The sequence below is a fragment of the Saccostrea cucullata genome, unplaced genomic scaffold (assembly GCF_032062105.1).
Source record: "Saccostrea cucullata isolate Sc308-1 unplaced genomic scaffold, CSIRO_AGI_Scuc_v1 ctg108, whole genome shotgun sequence".
Classification (NCBI taxonomy): Eukaryota; Metazoa; Mollusca; class Bivalvia; order Ostreida; family Ostreidae; genus Saccostrea; species Saccostrea cuccullata.
The window spans coordinates 414,767-438,046 of record NW_026935861.1 but is presented as its reverse complement, the minus strand read 5'-3'; the positions used below and the strand labels follow the sequence as shown (position 1 = coordinate 438,046).

The 23,280-nt window shown below is 35.5% G+C and overlaps 1 protein-coding gene across 2 annotated transcripts in view; it reads left to right on the top strand.

Moving 5' to 3' along the window:
- Positions 1-331: 331 nt before the first annotated feature.
- The window catches only part of LOC134244048 (protein unc-80 homolog), a 57,712-nt gene continuing 34,763 nt past the window's right edge, over positions 332-23,280 (top strand). For both annotated transcript variants that reach the window (XM_062726314.1, XM_062726313.1), the window contains exons 1-19: positions 332-537; positions 3,639-3,687; positions 3,829-3,991; positions 4,133-6,290; positions 6,459-6,706; positions 6,873-7,054; positions 7,244-7,398; positions 7,530-7,653; positions 7,845-7,986; positions 9,736-9,963; positions 10,547-10,731; positions 11,045-11,260; positions 11,379-11,514; positions 11,672-11,914; positions 12,057-12,209; positions 12,316-12,423; positions 12,507-12,691; positions 13,683-13,886; positions 15,356-15,532. In XM_062726314.1, coding sequence (XP_062582298.1) covers positions 446-537; positions 3,639-3,687; positions 3,829-3,991; positions 4,133-6,290; positions 6,459-6,706; positions 6,873-7,054; positions 7,244-7,398; positions 7,530-7,653; positions 7,845-7,986; positions 9,736-9,963; positions 10,547-10,731; positions 11,045-11,260; positions 11,379-11,514; positions 11,672-11,914; positions 12,057-12,209; positions 12,316-12,423; positions 12,507-12,691; positions 13,683-13,886; positions 15,356-15,532 — 5,148 coding nt within the window. In that variant the 5' untranslated portion in view covers positions 332-445. The remainder of the gene's footprint in view (positions 538-3,638; positions 3,688-3,828; positions 3,992-4,132; positions 6,291-6,458; positions 6,707-6,872; positions 7,055-7,243; positions 7,399-7,529; positions 7,654-7,844; positions 7,987-9,735; positions 9,964-10,546; positions 10,732-11,044; positions 11,261-11,378; positions 11,515-11,671; positions 11,915-12,056; positions 12,210-12,315; positions 12,424-12,506; positions 12,692-13,682; positions 13,887-15,355; positions 15,533-23,280) is intronic.

Below are 23,280 nucleotides of genomic sequence, written 5' to 3'. Positions count from 1 at the left end.
TATGGCAACCGGGTAATCTACCATGCTTTCTTTCATATAGTCAATCTTTTCATTCATTGAAGTTTCAGTAAGAAAAAAATAAGCTGAATCCAAGACATCGCGTGGCCACGTCATTTTGATATTTATAGAGAATTGATATTAATATAATTTAATTCATTTATACTATAATACTATTTTAGTGTAAATTAAACCAAAATTATTGCATAAAAATGAAATATACAATATATATAGCACGCTGTCGAAAACATAAATCAAATGACAAATGTTAGAGGCATTAGGTTTGTCTTGTTCCGGATTTATTTCTCGTATCCAGTTCTTATCGTTATAGAATATAAGGGCAAAGGTCAACTTCAGCCTCCGAAGCCATTTTAGATTTTACATCATGGATTACGAGATAAAATAGAAGCAGGTGGCTTTTTAAATGCTTTGTGGGGTATTTTGAAACATGCCGAAACGGAAAAATCACCCTGCAGATGACTCAGATGGCGATCAGACGATCCCTCTCCCAATACAGTCGTTTTTCTGGCGACAAACAAGGTGCATATAGACAGTGATTATCATTATAATGCTATGCCGATAGATGAATATTTTACATGTATATTTATGCTAAAACCATGGATAAGATATTTTTGCACTATTTTGTGTACATTTTATGGATATTACTAAACAAGAAGTATTGATCTGTGTGAATGCATGGATTTATTTAGGAGAGAGAAATCCGAGGATTGTCTGCAGAATGCAGATATTACATACGATGAATTCAATACCTCCAGTTTGACAGTGTGAATAAAGACAAACTATTTTATTAGATTTTAAATCTCCACTTGATGAAACACTCATTATTACAGTGACATGTACCTTAATAACACTATAGTATAGCAAATAACAGAATTTTCCCATAGCCCAGATTTATCACTTTCTAATAAATAAACATAAACAATCACTCTAAGGTCAAGATCTAGTAAATGAAAGGTGCCTACAGATTTATCAAACTTGAGAAATAAATTCCTGTATTGATGCTTTACAAAATTAGCTTGGTCAAATAATGTGTTTCGGGGCATAATTTGTAGGTAAACAAGATAAAAAACTGTATTTGAAACTGTCATTTTCAATGAAAAATTAAGAAAACCAGTCATGAATATGGGAGTTTTTTTCATATTCGACAAAGGAAATGTATCCAGATTGCCTACAGTCTCTCAGAAAACAGTAATTAGTATGTTTAAAGCCTCTTCTTTAAATCAATATCAAATTTAATATAGGTATCCGGTTTACTTTTCATATGATTTCAAATTGAATGTCATGAAAATACCCTATTTTCTACATAATTCTGCTAAAGCCATAAAGTACGGGAAAAAGAAAGTTGAAATTGATTATGACGTCATAATGGATCTAGCACCAAAAAATTAGTCTAAAGTTATTTACTAGATCTTGACCTTAACTGGGGTATGAAAATCTTTAAAGAATACTGGGTTTTTTTTATATTCAATCAAGGCGATTTTTTCAAAGAAAATTGTTTTTTAAACAAATTTAAAAAAAGAAATAGGTATACAACATTCCATTTCAGGCTTATCTTAACCTACATTTATAGCAGTGTTTAGGCAATGGGGTAATCATTTTGGTACATATTGTTTTTAATCAAGATGCAAGAATGGATCCTCAGGGCTAGCTGCAGATCTGTAGCGTTATGGTTTTATATATTTGTCTTTGACCATAACGCTACAGATCCAGTAATGCAAAAATTAAAGATGCAATTTAGGCCAAGAAAAATTAATAAATAGTTTCTCAGGCCAAAAAAATCAAAATCCAATGCGGCAGGCAGGCTTTTTTTTTTTTGTTTTTTTGTTTTTTTTTGAAGCAGGTTTTAAACCTTCTTTAAGTCATCTGTTGAATGAAATGATAATAATTTACTAATTCTTAGTTTTTGTTCTCTGAAATTAGTTATAATAAGTATTCAACTTTAAATAATGTTATTCCAAACATTCCTTTAAAAGTTAATTCATAAAATACTGTAAATTTAGAAAAAATACATTGTTTTTCTAATAAAAACGTCTATCTTAGCATTTATGCAATCTGATTAAAATCAGATCCTTTGATCCGCTCACTTAGATCGCCACACAAGGATCTGAAGAAACCCCATTCAGGGTCATCTCCTGGTGACCTTTCTAATAAAAATATTCATGTAAATTTTGACCAACTAGAGAGATCGTACTTAAGCGACATTCGGGAAAACGAATATAGAAGTGAAAGTAGCTGCGGAGAAGATCTTATCGTTTCGTACAAAACAAAGGGCTAAAAAACAAGACAAAAGCAAGTACTTATGATATTACTGTACAGAAAAGACTGTGGTCCTTCTCTTGACAGGCTTCAGGAACTAGGTCACGATTTTTCCATTCGTGTATGATCGGGCCTTTCCCCTCTGTAACTGAATTCTGAGATACTTTCCAATTCTCTAAAGTAAGTATTTGATTAGATAATTCAAAGGTCACCAGGAGATGACCCTGAATGGGGTTTCTTCAGATCCTTGTGTAGCGATCTAATTTGTGAGTGGATCAAAGGATCTGATTTTAATCAGATTGAGCATTTATGAAAAGGGGAATAACTCGATTTTCTTTTTCAACTTGGAAAAATAGAAAATTGAGTTATTTCCCTTTTCAATATGTCAATAAAATTGATCAATGCGGCCGTTTTTGAACTGATGCGGCGGTGCCTGAGAAACTATTGATTAATTTTTTTGGCCTTACGGCGCAATATTTTTTGCGCACTTTTGGAGGGAATTTCTCCACTTTCCAGCATCATTCAAATAACTACCTTTCTGTCCCTAATTCTAGGCACATTATTTAACTCATCTATTTTATTCATCTCCCAACCCTTTATAGTCGTCTCTACAAGTGATAAAATCGCTTGATTAATATATATGTTTTAGAATGCTGAACATTCACCTCGAACGAGTTTATTGCCTGTAGAGACAACTGTAAATGGTTAGGAGCTGGATAAAATATACATATTGGCTACAGAATGTGTCTGGAATTAGGGAGTGAAAGGTAGTTGATACCAATGCTAGAAAGTGGGAGAAATTCTCCCCAAAAGTGGGCAAAAAATATTGCGCCATAAATTGCACCTTTTTTGCATTACGGGATCTGTAGCGTTATGGTCAAAGACAAATATATAAAACCATAACGCTACAGATCTGCAGCTACCTCATTATTCCTTTTTCAGTGCAGTTTAATGAAGAAAAATCACCAACTTGCTTTTGTTTGGTAATATCAAAGCACTGGGCAATCTTTAATATAATTTTTATTGCCATCTCCTGTCCCAGGAGAAATTATTGGGTCAGTAGTTAGGAGGAAAAAAATCTGGAAAATTTCATCATATTTGTTGATGGGATACAACCACACAATTTTTAAAGATAGCCGTTGAGGAAACTTCAGATTTGGATCTGAATTATTTTTGATAAGAGAATTTTTGTTGATACAATGTTTGAGGCAACTTATTTTCAAATTTTATATCTGCTCATATCTGCTAAAATGTCAATGGTAGCAGATTTTTTAAAAATTGAAATGTAAATATTTTGACTTGAGGTAGAGGTACCCTTTAAAACTTTGTAGAATCATTATCATATATATTGTTCATGCTTTCAGTCCTTTCATAAGGCCAAAACTAGGAAAACTATGTGAAGCTGCTTGTGTGGTAAGTGTCTGCATTTTATTGACATATACCTGCAATTCATTTATAGGTGTTTAAATACTTTAAGAACTATGTACTCTTTCCATCAATGAATGATATTCCTTTTAGATTCATCATTTTCTTTAAGTATATATTTGATTTCAGTCCTTGGAGAGAGTGGTGGTTCAGAATATTCTACATGGCCTGTCCCCCAGTCTCTGTGAAGCTATACAGAGCGTGCCCAGATGGAAGGTCATCCAGGCAGCCTTTCCTCATGTCATGCATGCATGTGCAGCTCTTATTCAGCAATGCAAGCAGAGTGATAAGGGTAAAAAAAAAACATATTTATGATTTATCCCAGTGCACTGTATTTTAAAAGTATTGATTATGATTTGAATTAAGTTATTTATGATGGAACTTTCTATGATTTTCATCTTGTTGAAATTGTTATATTTGTGAACTATTGTAGACACTGCCTTTGGTCCAAGTGAAGTAAAACTGCTGTATATTCTACACTGGATTATCCTTGATGCTGCCTCAGAGTGTGAAGATTTGGAGACGGACCCCTCTAGGAGTAGCGTCCCAGTACAGCTGCACTCACTGTGTACTGTCCAGCTCTTGGTCTACCTTCTAGCCCCAGTGATACACCTGCTGAGGGACTCAGATTTCCAGACTCTGAAGCTTGAGAATGGTCTCCGATTTTGGCAGCCATTATGGGATTTCAGACAGCCAGATATACCATGTTTCTCCACTCCTGTCAAACCACAGAGAAACATACTCAAAGCTCAGCGAAATTTGCTCAAGGTCAACACCAATGCTGCGAATATCTATGTCGGTAAAGGCACATCTAGGGAAAATCTTAACTTCTTAGCCGAGCCATCAACGGCCAGTCGCAAGTCCAGCTTCAATGATCAGCACTCTATACATGCTCCTCTGGCAAGAATGAGTGATATTTGTCCTATGTCTACTGCAGATTCACACTCTGTAAACATGGAGGTGTTATGTGAGCATTGTAACAATGTCATATCTAGCAGAGAATCGGAGGAGAAGCATTGTCAGTGCAAGAGAAAAGAAAGCACAGAGACCTTTGAACCCCACTTGTTTAACTTCCAGATGTTACCCTCCTCTGTGGATGAGGAGTTGGTGAAGCAGAGATTGGCCAGTGCTGTCACGAGTGGAATCAGAGGACCCACGGCTCCAGACATACTGAGTGCCAGCTACTTTGACATTGCTGTCTTACGCTGTCTATTCAGCCTGCATTGGTCTGAAGACGGGGTTTACTGGGCTCTGAAGTATGTTCACCAGAGACTGCTGGAAGTTTGTGATGAGTACGTCAGAAGGGATTATTCCGAGCGAGAGAGAAGTCATTCACTGCCGTTCCAAGATTTTAAGCTCTTAAGAAGTCAGAGTATCCCATCACATGGAATAGAAAAATCTATTGGAAAATTAAAGAGTGGCCTAAAGAAGCCTTCCTCTAGACTTGAAACAATTCCAAGTGCCGGGGAAATTTCTCCATTGCTGGAGCATAAGTTGCGGTCAAATCAGGAGTCAGATGCTGCTACTGACCATGCATCAAAGAAAATCAAAACTTCTGGTGCAGAAGAAAATAAAAGCCAGAATGCCAAAGAAATGAAACCCTTATTTTATCTCTCTGGGTCTCCCACCAAAGAGGACAGTCACCACAGCCAGCTGACCAATGAATTCCTGAACTTTGAAAAAATGAGAAAGAAAGGACTGAGGTATAATGACAGAATTTATGAACAATATCTGACAAAGAGAGATGACTCTTCAAGTACAGCTGCACCAACTACACAGGACTCGGATCAGGACCCCAGTAGTAAGGGCCAGAAAACTGTGTCATTCCCACCCTTTCTCACCAAAAGGGAGACAACTGAAGCTAAACCGAAGCATTTAGGTTCTGACCGGGATTCGTTGATGACGAGTAGTCACAGTTCTTCGTCTTCACAGTTGGGTGATTCCAGCCATGCAGAGACTCGGACGGGTACAGAGGGCCGGTCAGATGTCATGTCATCTGAGGACGAGAAGCAGAAACCAATGATAATGGTCACAGAACATAATGTCTGGGATCGACAGAGGATCAGGAACACAATCAGTAAACCCACAGAAACTGCCAATGGAATCAGGGACAGGAAAGGGGATATATTTGAGAGGAATAGTGCCAACTGGTTAAAAGACAATGCTCAGAGAGATAAAGTCTCAGCTATGTTTTTCATAGATGAGCTGCCTCAGAATCAAAAGAATGAGAAAGAGAATTCCCTTCCTCGCAGTATGACTGACTCGGACATTAACTACAGCCACGTGGAGGAGGTCCATGAGGTGCCAGGGTCTGTCCATTATATACAGGACAATGGTCACCTCAACTACAAAGTCATACTACAGGCCATTCACTTTAATGCCCTAAACCAAGCCACACCGAGAGTGTGTGAGGTTCTGTTGAACATCATCAATTGTCTGCTGGACCTGGACATTGTAGAGAGGAAGCAGGACGTCAAGGTACCGGACTCTCCGGAGAGCAAGAAGACGGAGGAGGACAGTACGAAAAGTACGACGTCCGACTCCTCACAGGAGCAGTCCGCCCATGGACTCGCCATGGACAGCTTGTTCAGGTATGGCCAGTTATAGTTTCAGGGTCTACTTGATCAAACCATATCAACTATAATGTACATGTCAGAGAGAATTGTGTCACATTTTGAATTTACCATTCTTTATATCACTTCATTAATGAGAAATGTAATTATATGGTAATTTATGAATATTTTGTTCTACATTACAAGCATTTTTAAAGCTCTTGGCTGTCCTAATGGTTGTGGAGATGGTTTAAGGGGTAGTTATGGTGACCACTTAAGGTTAAAAGGTCACAAGTGTCTACAGAGACTACAGCAGATCAACTCAGTGTTGTTCAGAGTTTACCTGAAGGAGACGGTGGAGCGATGCTCAATACAGGAGACTGTCGACTTCTTACACGCACTGCTGGGCTTCTGCTCAGATCCCACACTGATTCTCCAGCAAGGCCAAGGTCAAGGTAATGTGTGCATGTCAGTGTTTGACTGTTTGTCTGTGTTGAATTGTAACAAAGTACCGGTATTATGCATTACCTCCATGTCTCTTCTAGTAATTCAATGTACAGTAGTAGCTTTTTTTTACTTGTCTTGACTTAAGATCATGATTATGATTATTATTTTTAATAGAAAGGAAGAGGTCCTGTACCCAGCAGGACCCCCCAGTGAATGGTTTCCATAACAACTTTGGTCACAGTATAGGAGGAGTGGGCTATAGAGGGGAGGAGGGTGTACTTATTGCCAACATCCTGAAACCCTTTGTCTCCAAGTGTGTGGACAATGCGAGGGAACTGTATGGAAGTGACAATATAGTATGTATCATGGTTTATATATCTGTTTAAAGCATTTGATTTCTCAATATCTGTGAAAAAAATTGAATGAAATTTTAAAGCAGTATAAGCCTATTTGAAAATGTGTCAATGATCATATATTTTTTTTCCATATTTTAACTGAGTCTTACATTTTTACCTGCAACAGCCACAAATTATATCTACTTTCAGTGCTTGTTCTGTGATATTCGTCAGTTAATGACTTACGTTAAAGAGATCCATGGAGGAACATTCAGGCGGGTGGAACTGAGTGGATTGTTAGATTCTACAATGAAACTGAAAAAGCAGGAAAAGGAATCCAAAGTCAGATCATCAATAGGGATCAGGTAGGTCTGAGATTAGCTGTAGTATTCAGGTATTAAGGTATGTCTTGAGACTGTCTGAGACAATGTGGAAAATTGAGATTTGAGATTTTAATGGATGCTAGATTTCAATGTTGTGGTATTCTGTTGTATAGGAGAACAACATCCCAGACATCTGAGAGTGGAGATGATATCGGGAAAACCTCGACAACACCTAATGAAGATCCTCCCAGTCGAACTAAAGGAAGGAAATCCCTATTCAAAAAGAAGCTCAAAAAGGTGGCCACAGCTAAGATTCCAAAGAAAAAAATGATACCATTAATACTGTAAATCACAGATTGTGAGAAATTATTATCTGAAGCCACAAGTGAAGTCATGCAAATTAAATCAGAAAGAGGACAAAATATTTTCTCATCTTTAGTAAAATTTTCTAGCTGAAATACTGTTAACTAATGGTATTAATTTTTCAGTCCCTAGCTCTTCAGCCTTATGCCACAGCCAGTGACTCAGAACTCCTGGAGGATTCTAAGAACAAGAATGCCACGACGGATGACGAGTCGGTACCTAACACCTCCAGTACTGGAAGGAGACGATTCAGCAGGTTCCATTTAGGTAGGGAATCTACACAGGTTCTTGTTATTATAAGGAGAGGGGGGTATACTGTTTTACCCTTGTGTGTCTGTCCGTCTCTCTGTCTAGCTGTCTGCCTGTCTGTCCGCCCGTAACAAATTTTCGTAGCAATTTTCTCAGCAACTACTTATTGCATATGCTTGAAATTTTAGCACATTCTTTGCTGAGGCATGCCATATGGTGGGATTCATTTTTCTGCAAATCCAGTGCAGGGCTCGACATTAACTTTTTTTCCTACTTGTCCATTCGGACAAGTGACCAAGACATTTACTTGTCCGAATTTCAACTTCACTTGTCCGAAAAATTTTCAATAAAGGTCAATAGTTTCAACTTGAAAATTAAAATAAAGTCCATTTATTTACACATGTCATGCGCTTGATTGATTCTTGATGTTATTGATAAATGCAACAGGCACATAAAATGAAATTTAATTTAGGCTTTCTGTCCTGACAATAACATAAAAATCCACAAGTGAACCTGTCAGCAATCAAACAATTCACACTTAGGTTCGTATCATGAACCTCGTATCTTCCATGACTTTTCAGTAGTATGCAATTAGTGAACTTCGATCCTGATCGAATGTGAACTCAATATTAATATAGCGATACATATCGGGATCAAAGTTTAGATTTCATGTACAGCTTCCGTCTTGAGACTAACGATTTAGCTTTCAACAGTTGTTCTTTTTATTATTTAGAGACCCCTTTACATTAAAATGCACTTGTCCAATCGGACAAGTGCCCAGCAATATTTACTTGTCCGTATTTATTTTTCATTGGTACTGGACAAGCGGACAAGCGTTAATGTCGAGCCCTGCAGTGTCAACTCTCTGTTCATCTGTGTGTCTGTCCATACCATGCATAAAAAATTTTCGTCGCAGTTTTCTTAGCAACTTCTCATTGCAGATGCTCGATTTTTAGCACATTTTTTCCTGAGGCATACCATATCATGGGATTCATTTTTGTGCAAATCCGATGTCAGCTTCCTGTTTATCCATGTGTCTGTCTGTAACTGAACTTCAGTATATTAATATACAATTATTGACTTTTGATGAGGTCTACTCGTGAGTAGACCGAATTCAAAAGTCAATAACCGTTTTATTAAATGATCAGGAATTTTACAACACTTTTGACACTTTCGTTCTTGTCTCCATCAAATATAAACACTCATAATAAAATGCAAAGTGTAACAACACTTTTCACATGTTGTTATACTTCAACAGCTTAACAACTAGTAGTTAAAAATGGAAAACAATATTATTAAACAATCAATACTCAACCATTTACTTTCAAAAGCGTTTAATCTCCTTGGTACTGGCGTCTGACATGTTTACATTCACACCGACACATGCTTTGAAACACGCAATCTGATTGGTAAAAAAAACTGTAAGGAAATCTATGGTTGGTCAAGAGGGAAAACCCGAATAAACCCTCCAGAATGTCATATGAGGTGAACTCACTCTGAGGTACATCTCAGGAAAAGGCGTTTAGACCAATCACAGAGCACCAAAATTCCTGATCATTTAATAACAAGATATAACAGTGTATATTCTCATTAGAATGGGGATATTACTAGTGAGCATTGGCTCACAGACTTCTTGTAAAAATGTGGCAATAATACATGGTGGATTATGTTGGTTAAGGAAAACTATACAAAAATTTAATTTCATTGATTAGAAAAGTTGTGTACGTTCATGTTCGTGAATTCATCAGGTGATGATTTAAATGTTAGGATTTAGGCGTCCCATGAAACCTGACCATGAAGAAGAGGCCATGAGTGACCCCCCACCACTAGATAGGAGGGAGAGTAAAACTGATCTACAGGCCCCCCGCATGAAGTCTAAGATGTCCTTCAAGACGGCCAGCCAGGCCACCATTACTTTCCTCAGCGCCAGGAAGAGAATCGAGGGGGGACTTAAAAGTCTGGGCAAGCGGATGAGTAAGAGAGGAAGTGTGGACGGTAAGTTTACAACTTATTAAATAAATGTGACAATTTTATAAATGGAGAAAAAAAATTAAACTAAATAGCTTAATAACTCAGTTAGGGGGAGAGTTTGATTCTATAACAACCTTTTTCCTTAGGAAACTGGGGATTCTGAAAATTTTCACAATGGATTTCTTTTGTTTTGGTAACAGATAGTTATGGAAATTTCTACTGATACTACTGATAGAAAAAGCATTTATATGAAAATAAAGAAAAAATTTTGATACTTGATTTAAATGGTGTCATTACTTTTCATAAGGTTTTATCCATTTATGATTTTTTCAAGATCAATTCTCCTTAAACTAAAAAAAAATTCTCCTTTACTTTACTTTGAAAAAGTTAATTTACAGTATGTATTTTGTCCGGATATGTGATGCATCCGGATATCCGAAGCACCAGTTAAACAAGACAAAATAACTTTTAAAAATTTCGTTCCGATGAAAAATCATCCGGATACTGAAGCATCCGGATATCTGGCGTCCGGATATCTGAGGGTTCACTGTATTTTGAATTTATCTTCATGAAGAAGATTCTAAGAAATCTGTGCTATATTCTGTAGATTGGAAGCAGAAAGAGATCGCCCAGGTGGAGGACGCTGAGAACGACTCGATCCTCGTGAAGGAGAAAAAGTTGGTGGACAAGTTCCTCGTTAAGTCCGGCATGCTGAGGTTTTCCTTCCTACTGGAGTGTGCCCCGCCTGGAGCTATTCCTGACCCCCAGCTTGTGGCTGCCATGTTAGAACTGGTACAGCATTGGCTTTCTTTGCCTGTTAATCTACAGATCAAACTATTTGAGCCAATATTCTCAGTGCATAATGCTAATGTTGTTTTCAGTGTGTTGTGTTCAGAATTTTTATTTATTCAAAATGTTACCCTTCTTTGATAAATTTAATTATGTTTTTAGTTCTGTGTACCATAATCATATCTAAGCAGACCAAGTTATACATATGTATTCAGAATGGAAATGAGCTCAAACTAATACTCAAACTTATCAACAAATTTTATAGTTATTTCTCACAGTATACATGTACATGTATTTATGCCATATATGTTTATAGGAGGCCCCAGTTGTTGCCAGGGCTGCATTACTTCTGGAATGTGCCCATTTTATACACCGCTGTAACCATGGAGACTGGCCTAACTGGATGAGACTCAATCTGCCCAGTTTTCGACAGTCTACCTCGGCACTTCAGAATCGTGGGCAGCCCTCTGGGTACCGACGGACTCTGGCTCTACAGAAATCCGCAGGAAGGATGTTCTATAAATGGGCAGAGGTAATGTGTCATGTAAATAAATGTAGGGAGAAGGCAAAAAGTGTGACAAAATATATTACTCATATACATAAATTTTAATATGATAAATTCTTGTTAAGGAGTGATTTATTTTCTTTAGAATCTGGGGAGTATGATGGAGTACATTTTAGCTAAAGAATACAAAGATCGGTTGAACATAATCAGTGACGTTCACAGTGAGTCCAGGAAGAGGGAGCTACGTATCTCTGATGAAGAGGAGGACTTCCTAGATGAAGGTCCCAGCATTTCTTTCATTAGTATTTAGAAAAAGTTTACTTAGAAAAATATGCTAAGGAAATTTGTAAAAGAGTTGCTATGAATGAGATTAGGATTTTAATTATTTCAAATCTACCTGGTACACATGTTTTCAATGTTAAATCATCTTTATCACAGGCACTGTTAACGAGAAAGGGTCAGAGTGTCCATATGCACTGAAAATGGCTGCCTGTCTGGTGCTTCAAGAGATCACAACATTTCTAAGAGAAACATTCAGAGATCTACCAAAAGGCCGCGGTGCCAGACAAGTGTGGGACCGCCCAACCAGCACAACTAGGAGGTGGAGCAGTATTGTCAGCAGTCCAGGTCACTCCCAGAGTTCTGAGTCCAACATGGCTGACATTCCACATTCATCATCAGGTCTGTATTGAACTTTGATGTCATGCAAAAGATTATTTTATACCTACCTAGTAAAAATCTGTTTAAAAGAGAATACTTCAGTCTAATTGCATTTCAGAATAAATAAATCTTGTGACAACTGGAGCTTTATTCTTTGTTTTAGCTGTGGTTGGGAGTCCCAGTGGAGACAACAGTAGGAAGATAAGTTTTGCTGTCCTTGGTGAGAGGTCAGACTCACTACACAGTAGCACCACCTCCATCTCCATGATGGTGGACCCTTCAGTATCACCCAACCTCCACAGTGAGGATAAAAAAGGTTTACATACAGAACTGTCTCAAAATGTGCATTCATACTATAAACTGACAGACTTCCTCTCAAAGTTGAATATTCCATTAATAAATAGTATTTATTCTTTTATCAGGGCGGAAATTAGCTACCACTAGACCTAAGATCAAACTTTTCAGGGGAGGATCTGGAAACAATTCCAGCTTTAGACTGAAAAAGGGCTTACAACAAAAGCATGGAAGTAGTAAGTAATTTGTTTCCAAAGTTAAGTTCAATTATTTATTTTGATAACCATATCTATCACTTAATCAGTTAATTTTATTGTAGGTTTTAAGAGATATGGCAGTCAGAAGTCTCGTAAGGTGAGCAGTCAGTCGCAGTTCTCAGACCGGGGGCCTGATGAGGACGTAGGGGTAGAGGACACGGAGTCCCTGCTAAGTGACGAGAACGAGGCCCCTGATCACGACGAACCTAATGATGTCACTCTCTGTCACAACATGCCGTGGATCAAGGTTAGTGTCACGACAAGCCTAACAACGTCACTCTCTGTCACAATATACCGTGGATAAAGGTTAGGCTATCTAAATTTGATTCCCTGGTTCTCAGGCCAATTTTCTCCAAAACAGATGCGGGAGGGCGGCATTTTATTTTTCGTTTTATTGGCAATAAAGTAGATGAGGGAGGTTTTTTTTTTTTTTATTTTAATTTCCGAATTTTCTTTAACATAAAGATAATTTTTTAATCACAGATATACTTTCCATTTCTGATCAAAATTTCTGCTTTATCCATTGCTTAACAGCGTGTAAACATCGTAGGTAATGTCCTCGAATGTATTTTCAAACGAAGTAGCCAAAATCTCATTGTAAATGGCTACCGGAAGTGATATTTGAATACTAAACTACAAAACAAATGAGGTCGGAATTTTTTTTCCCGGATTGGTCTCCGCAATACCAACTTTTTATTTTATCAAAAATACAATAAAATCGGCAATGCGGCTACCTCAAAACGGATGCGCGCGGGCCTGAGAACCAAGATTTCAATTTTATATGGCCGAATGATGTCACTCTCTGTCATAGTATGCCGTGGATTAAGGTTAGTGTCATGATGTCACTCTGTCACAATATGCACTGGATCAAGGTTAGTGTCTCGATGAGCTGAACGACTTCACTCTCTGTCACAGTATGCTGTGGATTAAGGTTCGTGTCACGACGAACCTAACGACATCACTCTCTGTCATAGTATGCCGTGGATTAAGGCTAGTGTCACGACGTCACTGTTTGTCACAATATGCCGTGGATTAAGGTTAGTTTCACGACGTCACTCTCTGTCACAGTATGCCGTGGATTAAGGTTAGTGTCACGACGTCACTCTCGGTCACAACATGCGTTGGATCAAGGTTAGTGTCACATAGATTCTTATATACATGGGGAAGAAGGACGAGAGGTTTTCCTCTTCTTGCTTTCTGAAGTTCGAAAAAATATTGAATTTATATGTAAATTTCAGGTTGTAGTGCAGCTTGCCAATTTGTCAAACTTCATCTGTCCTCACCAAAACTTCTGCCACCCAAACTGCTATGAGCGCCAGAGAAGATCATGTTCCCGACTCATCACAGCTCTGAAGAAGATTTATCAATCCACGGAAAATGAGGAGGAGGAGAAGAAACAGGAAACAAAGAAGGATTTCCTCAAAGAGAGGCTCAAGAGGAGGGTGGGTGTCTAAAAAATAACAGAATTTATTATACCTCATTATTAATATTCTAAACAACGCGTTATCTGATTGGTTCTAAGTTTTCACGTGATCGGGCCGTAAAACTTCATATTTCCCGGTGTCATATAATATATTGAACCCCGCGATATTTTGAACCCGGGTTCAAAATATCATTGGAAATATTGAACCCCCCTATAAAATATTGAACCCGGGGTTCAAAATATTATGGACATAAAATATTGAACCCCCTCCTTAAATTTAAAGGACAGGGGGGTTCAATATTTTATGGCCATATTTTGAACCCCCACCCTCATAAATGAAAAGGACAGGGGGGTTCAATATTTTATGACCATAATATTTTGAACCCCCCTACCTCATAAATTAAAAGGGCAGGGGGACTCGATATTTTGTGGCCATAATATTTTGAACCCCCCTCCCTCATAAATTAAAAGGGCGGGGGACTTGATATTTTATGGCCATAATATTTTGAACCCCCTCCCTGTAAAATTAAATGGGCAGGGGGACTTGATATTTTATGGCAATAATATTTTGAACCCCCCTCCCTGTAAAATGAAATGGGCAAAGGAACTCAATATTTTATGGCCATAATATTTTGAAACCCCTTCCTCATACGGGGGACTTGATATTTTATGGCCATAATATTTTGAACCCCCCTCCCTCTTAAATTAAAAGGGCAGTGGACTTGATATTTTATGACCATAATATTTTGAACCCCCCTCCCTGTAAAAGTAAATGGGCAGGGGGACTCAATATATTACGGTCATAATATTTTGAACCCCCTATCTCTTAAATGAAAAAGGTAGGGGTTCAATATTTTATAAGGGGGTTCAATATATCGCAGTGAAAAAGTGAACCCGGGTTCAAAATATTATGCGATATTTTGAACCCGGGTTCAATATATCACAGTATCAAAATATTGTGCTACACCGGCCGTCTGCACGCTTTTCATCATATTCCACCTCTTCGGAACACCTAGTGTATTTTCCCGCAATATAGTTCTCGTTCGTTGAACGAAAACTCCCAAGAAAAGTAGACGTCACAATAGCCTGGTTTACGTCACAAAACTGATGACAATGTGTTGAACAAAGGGTTTTATAATAACTTTACGTAAAAAATGAAAGTGACTTTGACAGCGGTGTCGAATTTGAAAGTTTATGTTTATTTCAAAGGTTTTGCTTGTTTCGGTATAATAAACAATTCATTGCATGAATGTTTGGGAAACTTGAAGACTTATTCAACCAAGAAATATCATATTCCCCGAGGGCTTAATATGATTTTTCTTGGCTGAATAAGTCTTCATATTTCCCTCGCTATCATGCAATAAATGTATAATATCACATTCTGAACTAGAAGAATTTAGTTGTATTACTCTACATAAATATTTTGCTTTATTTTTCTCAAAGTTTTATAATGTTTTTCATACTTCATATTTTCACTTTGTTTTACAGGGATCAATTTTTCAACAAACTTCCCCTACTTGGAGAAGGGAGAGTACTCCGCTGTTAGAGAAAATCAAGACAGATGTCTCAATGACTAAACTAAAGATGACATCAACGTGGAAGAAAGAGGACAAACCGAAGGAGATCAAGGAAGACTCAGCAATGATTAAATACATTACATCACAGGTGAAAACAACAACACTGAGTTCACTTTAAAAATCACACATTATAGTAAAACCGTTACATTGAACTTCATGACAAGGCTAATATAGGCTGAGTTTACATAATTACTTAAGTATTAAAGTTCCTAATTGCATTGATTGTTCTTACTGAATGCATTTCACACAAACTATTGTAGCAATTGCATGTATTTCCCTTAACAGATTTTCAAAATAATATCTTGCACAGAAGTTTGGCACTAGTATTCAGACTTAGAGATTTAAGAGGTAGTCCGTCGAAAAACCAGGCAGGGTTGTATTATTAGGCGGCACATCGAATGTGACGAATATTTGATATTTTATTGAAAACAATATCAATGTAGTCCAAATGGAATAATGTAATCGAAGATTTGTTTTAAAATTGCTTATTTAGTAAAATATCCTTTTATTTCGTGTTTTTGAATTCCCCTATATAAACCATTGAATTTAGGTCAGAAACAACGAACTGTAATTTCCAATACTTATTTAACAGGACTATAATTCATGCTGAACTAAATCTAGAAATATTTCGTCTTTCAGTTTCAAAAATAAAATTGGTGGGCAAAACACTTTTGATAGTAATTTTCTGTCAAAATACAGAGACGTTTTTGAGTTGGCTTGCGTAGCAAGCTACTCCCTGTTGACATAGCCATTTCAGAGTTGTAAAATTTTTCACGCATTCATCAAGGTGATCCATACGCCAAATATAATAGTTCTAGCAAAAAATGCTTTGGTTTGAGTGATTGTACAAACTTAAGAGGTAAAAACTGTATAAAATTTCATACTGTAACATTATTTATGCCTTCATGCTTTTAAAGAAATTTTTGATTAAATATCTGTAAGATGTACAATTACTGCGTATGAATATATGTTCAAGCATGTTAGGCGGATCTAATCTTCCCATCTGAAGTTTATTTATAATTGACCTAGAATACTCCCTAACACAAACACCTGCTGCTCTCATTAGCTGCAGCTAGTTGTTGTTGAAAATCTATTTTTAGAATCCAGATTTGCTGTGGTAATCTTTAACCTAATTATTCCATAACACTGACCACTGCAGCTAGTGTGCTTAAATTTATTATAGAATCCAGTCAAAATAATACGGAAGCCCATTAGTGCCAACCTGTATATATTAAGGAAAAGCAATATACACTTTATTTATGAAACGAACATGGATCAGACATATAATATTCAATCTCTAAAGATGCAAAATAAACTGAATATATTAAGGTATGGTGCCCAGATGTATGAAAAAGCTCAATTGACTCCAGCAAGTCAACTCGCAGGCCCTTCAGGCCTTTGATTATGAAATTTTGCGATGTAAGAGTTATCTCCCGTGGCATCGGTAAATCTGCTAAACACCTTACTATCGAAATCCTAGTGAAATATTTAGGATATATACACAAAATAAAATTATTTAACAAAAAATTACTACTTTATTTTCAAAATAGAATTCATTTTCGCCTCCAAACGTAATATTTAGATTAAGATTGGCAGTATTATTCAGGTTGAATCCACGTTTCCATTGATGTATCAGTGACGTCATATACCTGACTAATATTGCGTCACAATTAAATAGTTACAAGTTTTCCAAAGAAGTTTGTAAATTCTTTGCATAAAAGCGCAAATAAAACGATTAAAAATAAATAATTTCTCTTTTTCTGTTCAATTACTTTTCAGAGTGCATTATCCTACATGTTAAATAATCATATATTTATGTTCCCCAAACGGAGTTTGGGAACATATTGTTTTTACTCGGTTTCTTATTAAGGTCTTCCGTCTTCACGGAAGACCTTCTAGTGATTCTACTGTTTCTTATTATTATTATTATTATTATTATTATTTTTTTCCCCAAAATTTTGTGCAGGCGATTTCTCGAAAACTAATCGGTGGTTTTCTATGAAACTTTCAGGAATTATGCGTCATTATATGAACTTTGTTCATCAGAAGGAAAATTTGGAATACTCACCTTCGGTTCCAAGTTATGGACAGTTTTCTGATTTTAAAATGGATTTTTGTCCCCCCTTTTTTACGAAAATGGTCTAAGATATTAACTGGAGACTTCTTAAAGATAATAGATGATGACTTTTAGATATGTGAAATCACCTTTTCGTGTGTCGTCAGTACTTCCGGTCGCTAGCGGAAGCGAATTTAAAAAGTCCATATTTTCTAACTTTTTTGTTTTTCAATATTTTTCATTTTTTTTTTGGAATGTTAATAGAAACCATTCTTATTATGCTAACTATATAATTTGTTTGAACATTCATTAATCCTAACTCTAGAAATTAACATTTAAAAATCTGAAGCGGGTCCAATATGGCGGCTGCCTATGTCAACTCCGACATTTCGCAATAGGGGTTTTCAGAGGCAGCCAAGCGTTTGCTTGAATGAAAGTAAATAAGGATAAATGAAATGTAAAGGAATACGGGGATTATCACGATGTAGTTACGTTGCAATTCTGTGTCAAACTAAGTTTAAATCGATGGTCGTCTCAAACTTCTTCTATAATTGGTTTCGGCTGGTTCTCAAAGAAGAAAAAGAAAAGACTAAATGTGCAAATGAAATACATACCTACTATCATTTGTTTTGCGGAAAAAACAGATCTTAAATCATAGTTACAAATAATAGTTTTAAGAAACAATATCGATGTATATAGTAAGTATTAAACGTATCTCTTGTTTTGCTCATGCACACTTGAGTCATATTAAACTAATAGGAAAGACAAACATAGTAAAATCACTTTTTTAGAAGAATTGAGTTTATATTAATATTCTTGTCTCAAAGACTAGATTTAAGTTATTGAACATAAATGGTATCTGATTCCTTGGCCGTCTTAGGGCGACACATGTTTTTCGGCGAAACATTTCAACCTTTTTATGAAAGTTTGATAACTAATAGGGATAGTTCAGTATGGGGATAAAAAGAAAATTTAAAAGTAAAAAAAATATAGCAGTTTCGCTGATTTAGTGTTACTAATCTATCTATGCATAGAATTTGTAAATGTGTTAAAAACAATTTCTTTTACCTTGAAATTTTAGCTATAAGAACGTTCTTTTTTTATTTCCATTGAAGCTATAACACCTATTTAATTGGACATTTCAAAGAAAAGGCGCGAAGATTTACTAGTGGCGTTTGGCGCAAAAATATTAATTGTAACCGCCTTTCATTATTCAGAAATATATAAAAGTAGATTTAGAGCTGTGGTCACAGTAGCGTAATAGTAAGCGCTTTGGATTTTCATGCTGGCGACCCGGGTTCAATCCCCTTTGTTTCCATGAAAGTTTTATCACTTTTTCAGCTCGATTTTGCGGGGTTTTTTTTCAGAATCGGACGGAAGACCTCTCGTTGCTCGCAACGAGTTTCTTTTCTAGTTATTATTATTATTATTATTTTTTTTCTTCTTTGTTCTCCGGTACTTTTTTGTCCGCGAGTGTTCTCAGAAACTGTTCACCCAACTAAGCTAAAACCTTTTTAGGGTTAATAGGTGTGTAGTGTAGGTGTGCGGAACGAAGGTCATTTTGCGCGCATACGCATGCACGTGCGGGCGCGTGATATGAGTGAAATGACCGATATACTTAATATAGCTATAACTTTTACATTTTTTAATGAAATGATTTGAAACTCATTATATAAAGATATAATAATAGTGTAGATAATATGACACTGTCAAATTAGCAAGAACTCACGCGCATGCACGTGCGCTTCGCTCTGATTGGCTGAAACAAAAATCTCAATATCTTTTCTGTTTTTTGACGGAATGGTATGAAATTTAAAATATAGGCATACTTTATAATGTTCTATAATATAATGTATAACAATTGTCTTGAAAACACGTGCATGCACGTGCGCTGCAATCTGATTGGCTTAAACTTTAAATGGTTATAACTCCCTTGTTTTTCAACCAAACAGGATGGGATTTAAAAAATAGACAGATATAATAGACTTCTACAAGAAGGTATGGTCATCATGCACATACATGAACGTACGTGCACGTGCGCTTCGTTTTGATTGGCTGAAACAAAAATATCAATATCTTTCCTGTTTTTTGACGAAATGCTATGAAATCTAAAATATATACATACTTTAGGATGTACTACAATATGATATATAACAATTGTCATGAAATCACGCGCATGCACGTGCGCTGCAACCTTATTGGCTAAAACTGTAAATGGCTATAACTCCCTTGTTTTTCAACCAAACAGGGTGGGATTTGGAACATTGATAGACATAATAAACTTCTACAGGAAGGTATAGTCCTCATGCACGTGAAATGAGTAATATTAAAAATACGCTTAAATGAGTGTATTTTTTGATACTTCTGGATTAATTGATTTGATATTAAGTATATTAAAAAATATAAATAATGTAGACAAGATGATAATGTCATTACGCACATGCATTCAGATAAGCACGCGTGCAATGCTAAAATTTAAATATATTTTGTATTCTTCGGGGAAAAAGTGTGTCTTATTCAATAGCGCTTACAGGTAATATGGCACCAAAAGGGTGTAGGGGAGCGTTTGGGGAACATCTGTAACGGTCCCCGTTACAATTAGCCCTAGTTTTATATAAAATGTATTTTTTTCACAGGCGACGTCTCAGCTAAAAGTAATTTTGTACATGTCCGAGAACTAATTTTTTAAACTGATTTACTAGGCTATGCGTACAAATAATTAATTGTTTATATTGAATATTTCTTATAAAATTGGGATGTGAAGAGATTTTATTTTCTTCTGATTATCAAGGAAAGATGAATATTTTAGATTTACGCAACATTTAATTCAAGTCAACGGAGTTGAGATATTTATTTCATGATATTTGTACACACACACACACACACACACACAAAAAAAAAAAACACACTTGATTATATTTATCTATGCAGTCAAACCAAAGTAAACGATCCGCGGTACGATTAAAAATATTTTATAAAAAGAGTGAAAAATAAGATTTAAAGAATATTTATTGAGGAAAATTACTGTTGAACTCCCCATGCACTTCAATTTGCCACTAAAACGGAAGATTTCGTGGGCGTATTTTTTGTTTTGTATTGTTTTTGTCTGGGTTTTTTGTTGGTAAAATTTGGTGATTGAAACAATCACATACTCACATTCAATATGAAGTTAAAAAATGTGACCATGTTGGCCAATTCTAAAATGTTTTCCCATTAATGAAAGTTTTTTTTTAATATGCCGCCTTGCCCCCACCCCCCACCCCGTCCCGGCTTTTTGCTTGCGATTTCTAGGCTCTTAAATCATAATACTATATATGAAATAACTTATTTTCTTATTAATATAAAATTAAATTTTATAAGATGAAAATATAGGGGAAACGGCTTTTATAGATGACAGGTTTAAAAAATTTGGATAAAGCCGAGACTGTGCACATTTAAATATTTTCTGCATTTAGGTAGTGCAAGTATATTTTTGCCAATGATAGAATTGAACTCTTTAATTCACGAGAGAATTTTAAAAAACTTTAGTTGGAAATAAGATATTTAATAAAGATAAGCTGTTTACTCTCAGTTGTTGCATAATGCATGTACAAATACTTGTTTTTTAATACCGAGTATCAAGAAATCGTACAGATGTTATACATGATTGTAATCTTCATGTACGTAAAAGACATTAGTATTTTAAATAAATTGTATAAACATTTGAATCCATGTTAAAATAATTTTAAAACAGTTGACTAACTGAACAGAAATAAAAGACAAGCATATTTTTTTCTGATACATTAAATGCAGAATATTTCTAGTTTTACGGTAAAAACCGATATTGAAATATGTATTGAAAATAATGCAAAATGTGTAAAGTTATAAAACTAAAGACAACTGCCACCCATAAGACATGTACAAAAATATATCAAGTAATTTTTTGGCCATATTACAACAAAAGAGCCAAATTTATCATTACAATTATAGTATTTCCTTCTTTATATAATTCACTTTCGGTTTAATTGTGAAAAATTGTAAAACATAGGTAAATTTGACTCCTTTATTTCTCTCAATATAAGGGTGCCCACTGATTTTATTGCGTGACTCAAAAGTTTGTACTTTGTATTCATAATAACATGAGAAAAAAATCTGTCATTGAAATGTATTGGGTTTTATAACGTAATGAAAATTGGATAATGAATTCAAAAAGTTACTTGCTAAACTCAGTTTTGGACCACATATTTTTTTCTAAAGAAATATAAATTGGAGTCTTATTCATTACTAAAATTAAAGATAAGAGTCTATGGTATAAATAATATTGATAGACACATCCAGGTTTTGCATGTCTGGTACATATAAAACAAAATAAAAACGTAGTAATTTTTTTACCCCCATGTTGACCTTTTTGCACTTAAAATTGAGCAATTACCAAAAATAGGACTAGTGGAGCACTAAATTTTTTTTTGATGTTGTCATGTGTAAACACTTGCTTAAATAAGTCTATATGCAAAAAATAATAAAAATCCATGACATGCGATGTGCCACCCATTGCCTGATTTTCAGTGGACTGCCTCTTAAATGTAAATATTTTCTAGAGTTTTCTAATTTTTATACGTCCGTCTTATGACGGGACGTATTATGTTATAGGCTGTCTGTCCGTCTGTTGTCAACTGATACTTCTTGGGTAGACGGTGTGTCGCGCGCAAAAAGTAGGTCGCTCTGACCTTTAATTAAGATGCTATGGCCAAATATGGAAAAATCCTGTCCGGCTCATAACTAGTAAACTATTAGACCTAGAACTATCAAACTTGGCAAATGTATACATCTTGGGTAGAAGGTGTGTCGCGACCTATTTCAAGGTCACTGTGACCTTTAATTTAAGTGAAATTTTTTTAAAAACTAAGTCTTTTAAATTTTGAATTTCATAATCCTAAAAAATGTAAAAATTTAGTTGTATCCTTATTAAAAAAGTGTCAAATCAAGAAAATACTTATTTTTTTCAGCATATACTTGACAGCAATCTATAAGAAATATAATATATGTTAGAGAAATTCCATGTCTCCCATGAGTGTAATTATCAAGCACTGGTCAAGAGTTTTGATAACAGAAAATTGCCTGTCAAATTAGAGAGAAATTAATGAGTTTAGTGTGAGGAGCTAACTGGAGAGCATCCGTGTTATCTATATCCCTTTGGGAATTGGGCAGATGGGTAAGCCTGTTGGATTAAAGATAGCTCTTGTTGGCTAGCCTAAGTTTTAAAATGATTTTGATGAAAAGTAATTAACACTAATTTGATATTGCATAATAAACTAATCTGATATTATATAATATTATTAATTTAAAAAACTAATTTCATAGGGGTGGAATCAGCATGTCCATTTTCCATAGAAATCGCATATTAAAACCTTTCTGACATTAAATTTAAAAAAAAAAAATCATTGAGTATTTTTATGTTTTAAAAATATTTTATGGTAGATAGTGCAGATTCTTTCATCCATAGTAATGAGTAGACAAGCATCCAGTCAAAGATTAATTACTGAGTTCAATTTAGGAAGGCTAGCTAGCATCTTCTTATCTGTATCCTTTGGGAATTAGACAGAGGAACTGCTGGTCAGTTTAAATAGCATATGTCATTTGATGGCCAGCCTTTTATTTTCAAAATTAATTTGGTATAGATTAAGTTGTTAAGACTAATTTGATATTGTTTAATATTATGGGCATTTGACAAGGTCTAATACAACCAGTATAGAAATCTATCAGTGATGTAATTTGTTATGATTAATGCCTACACCAAAGGG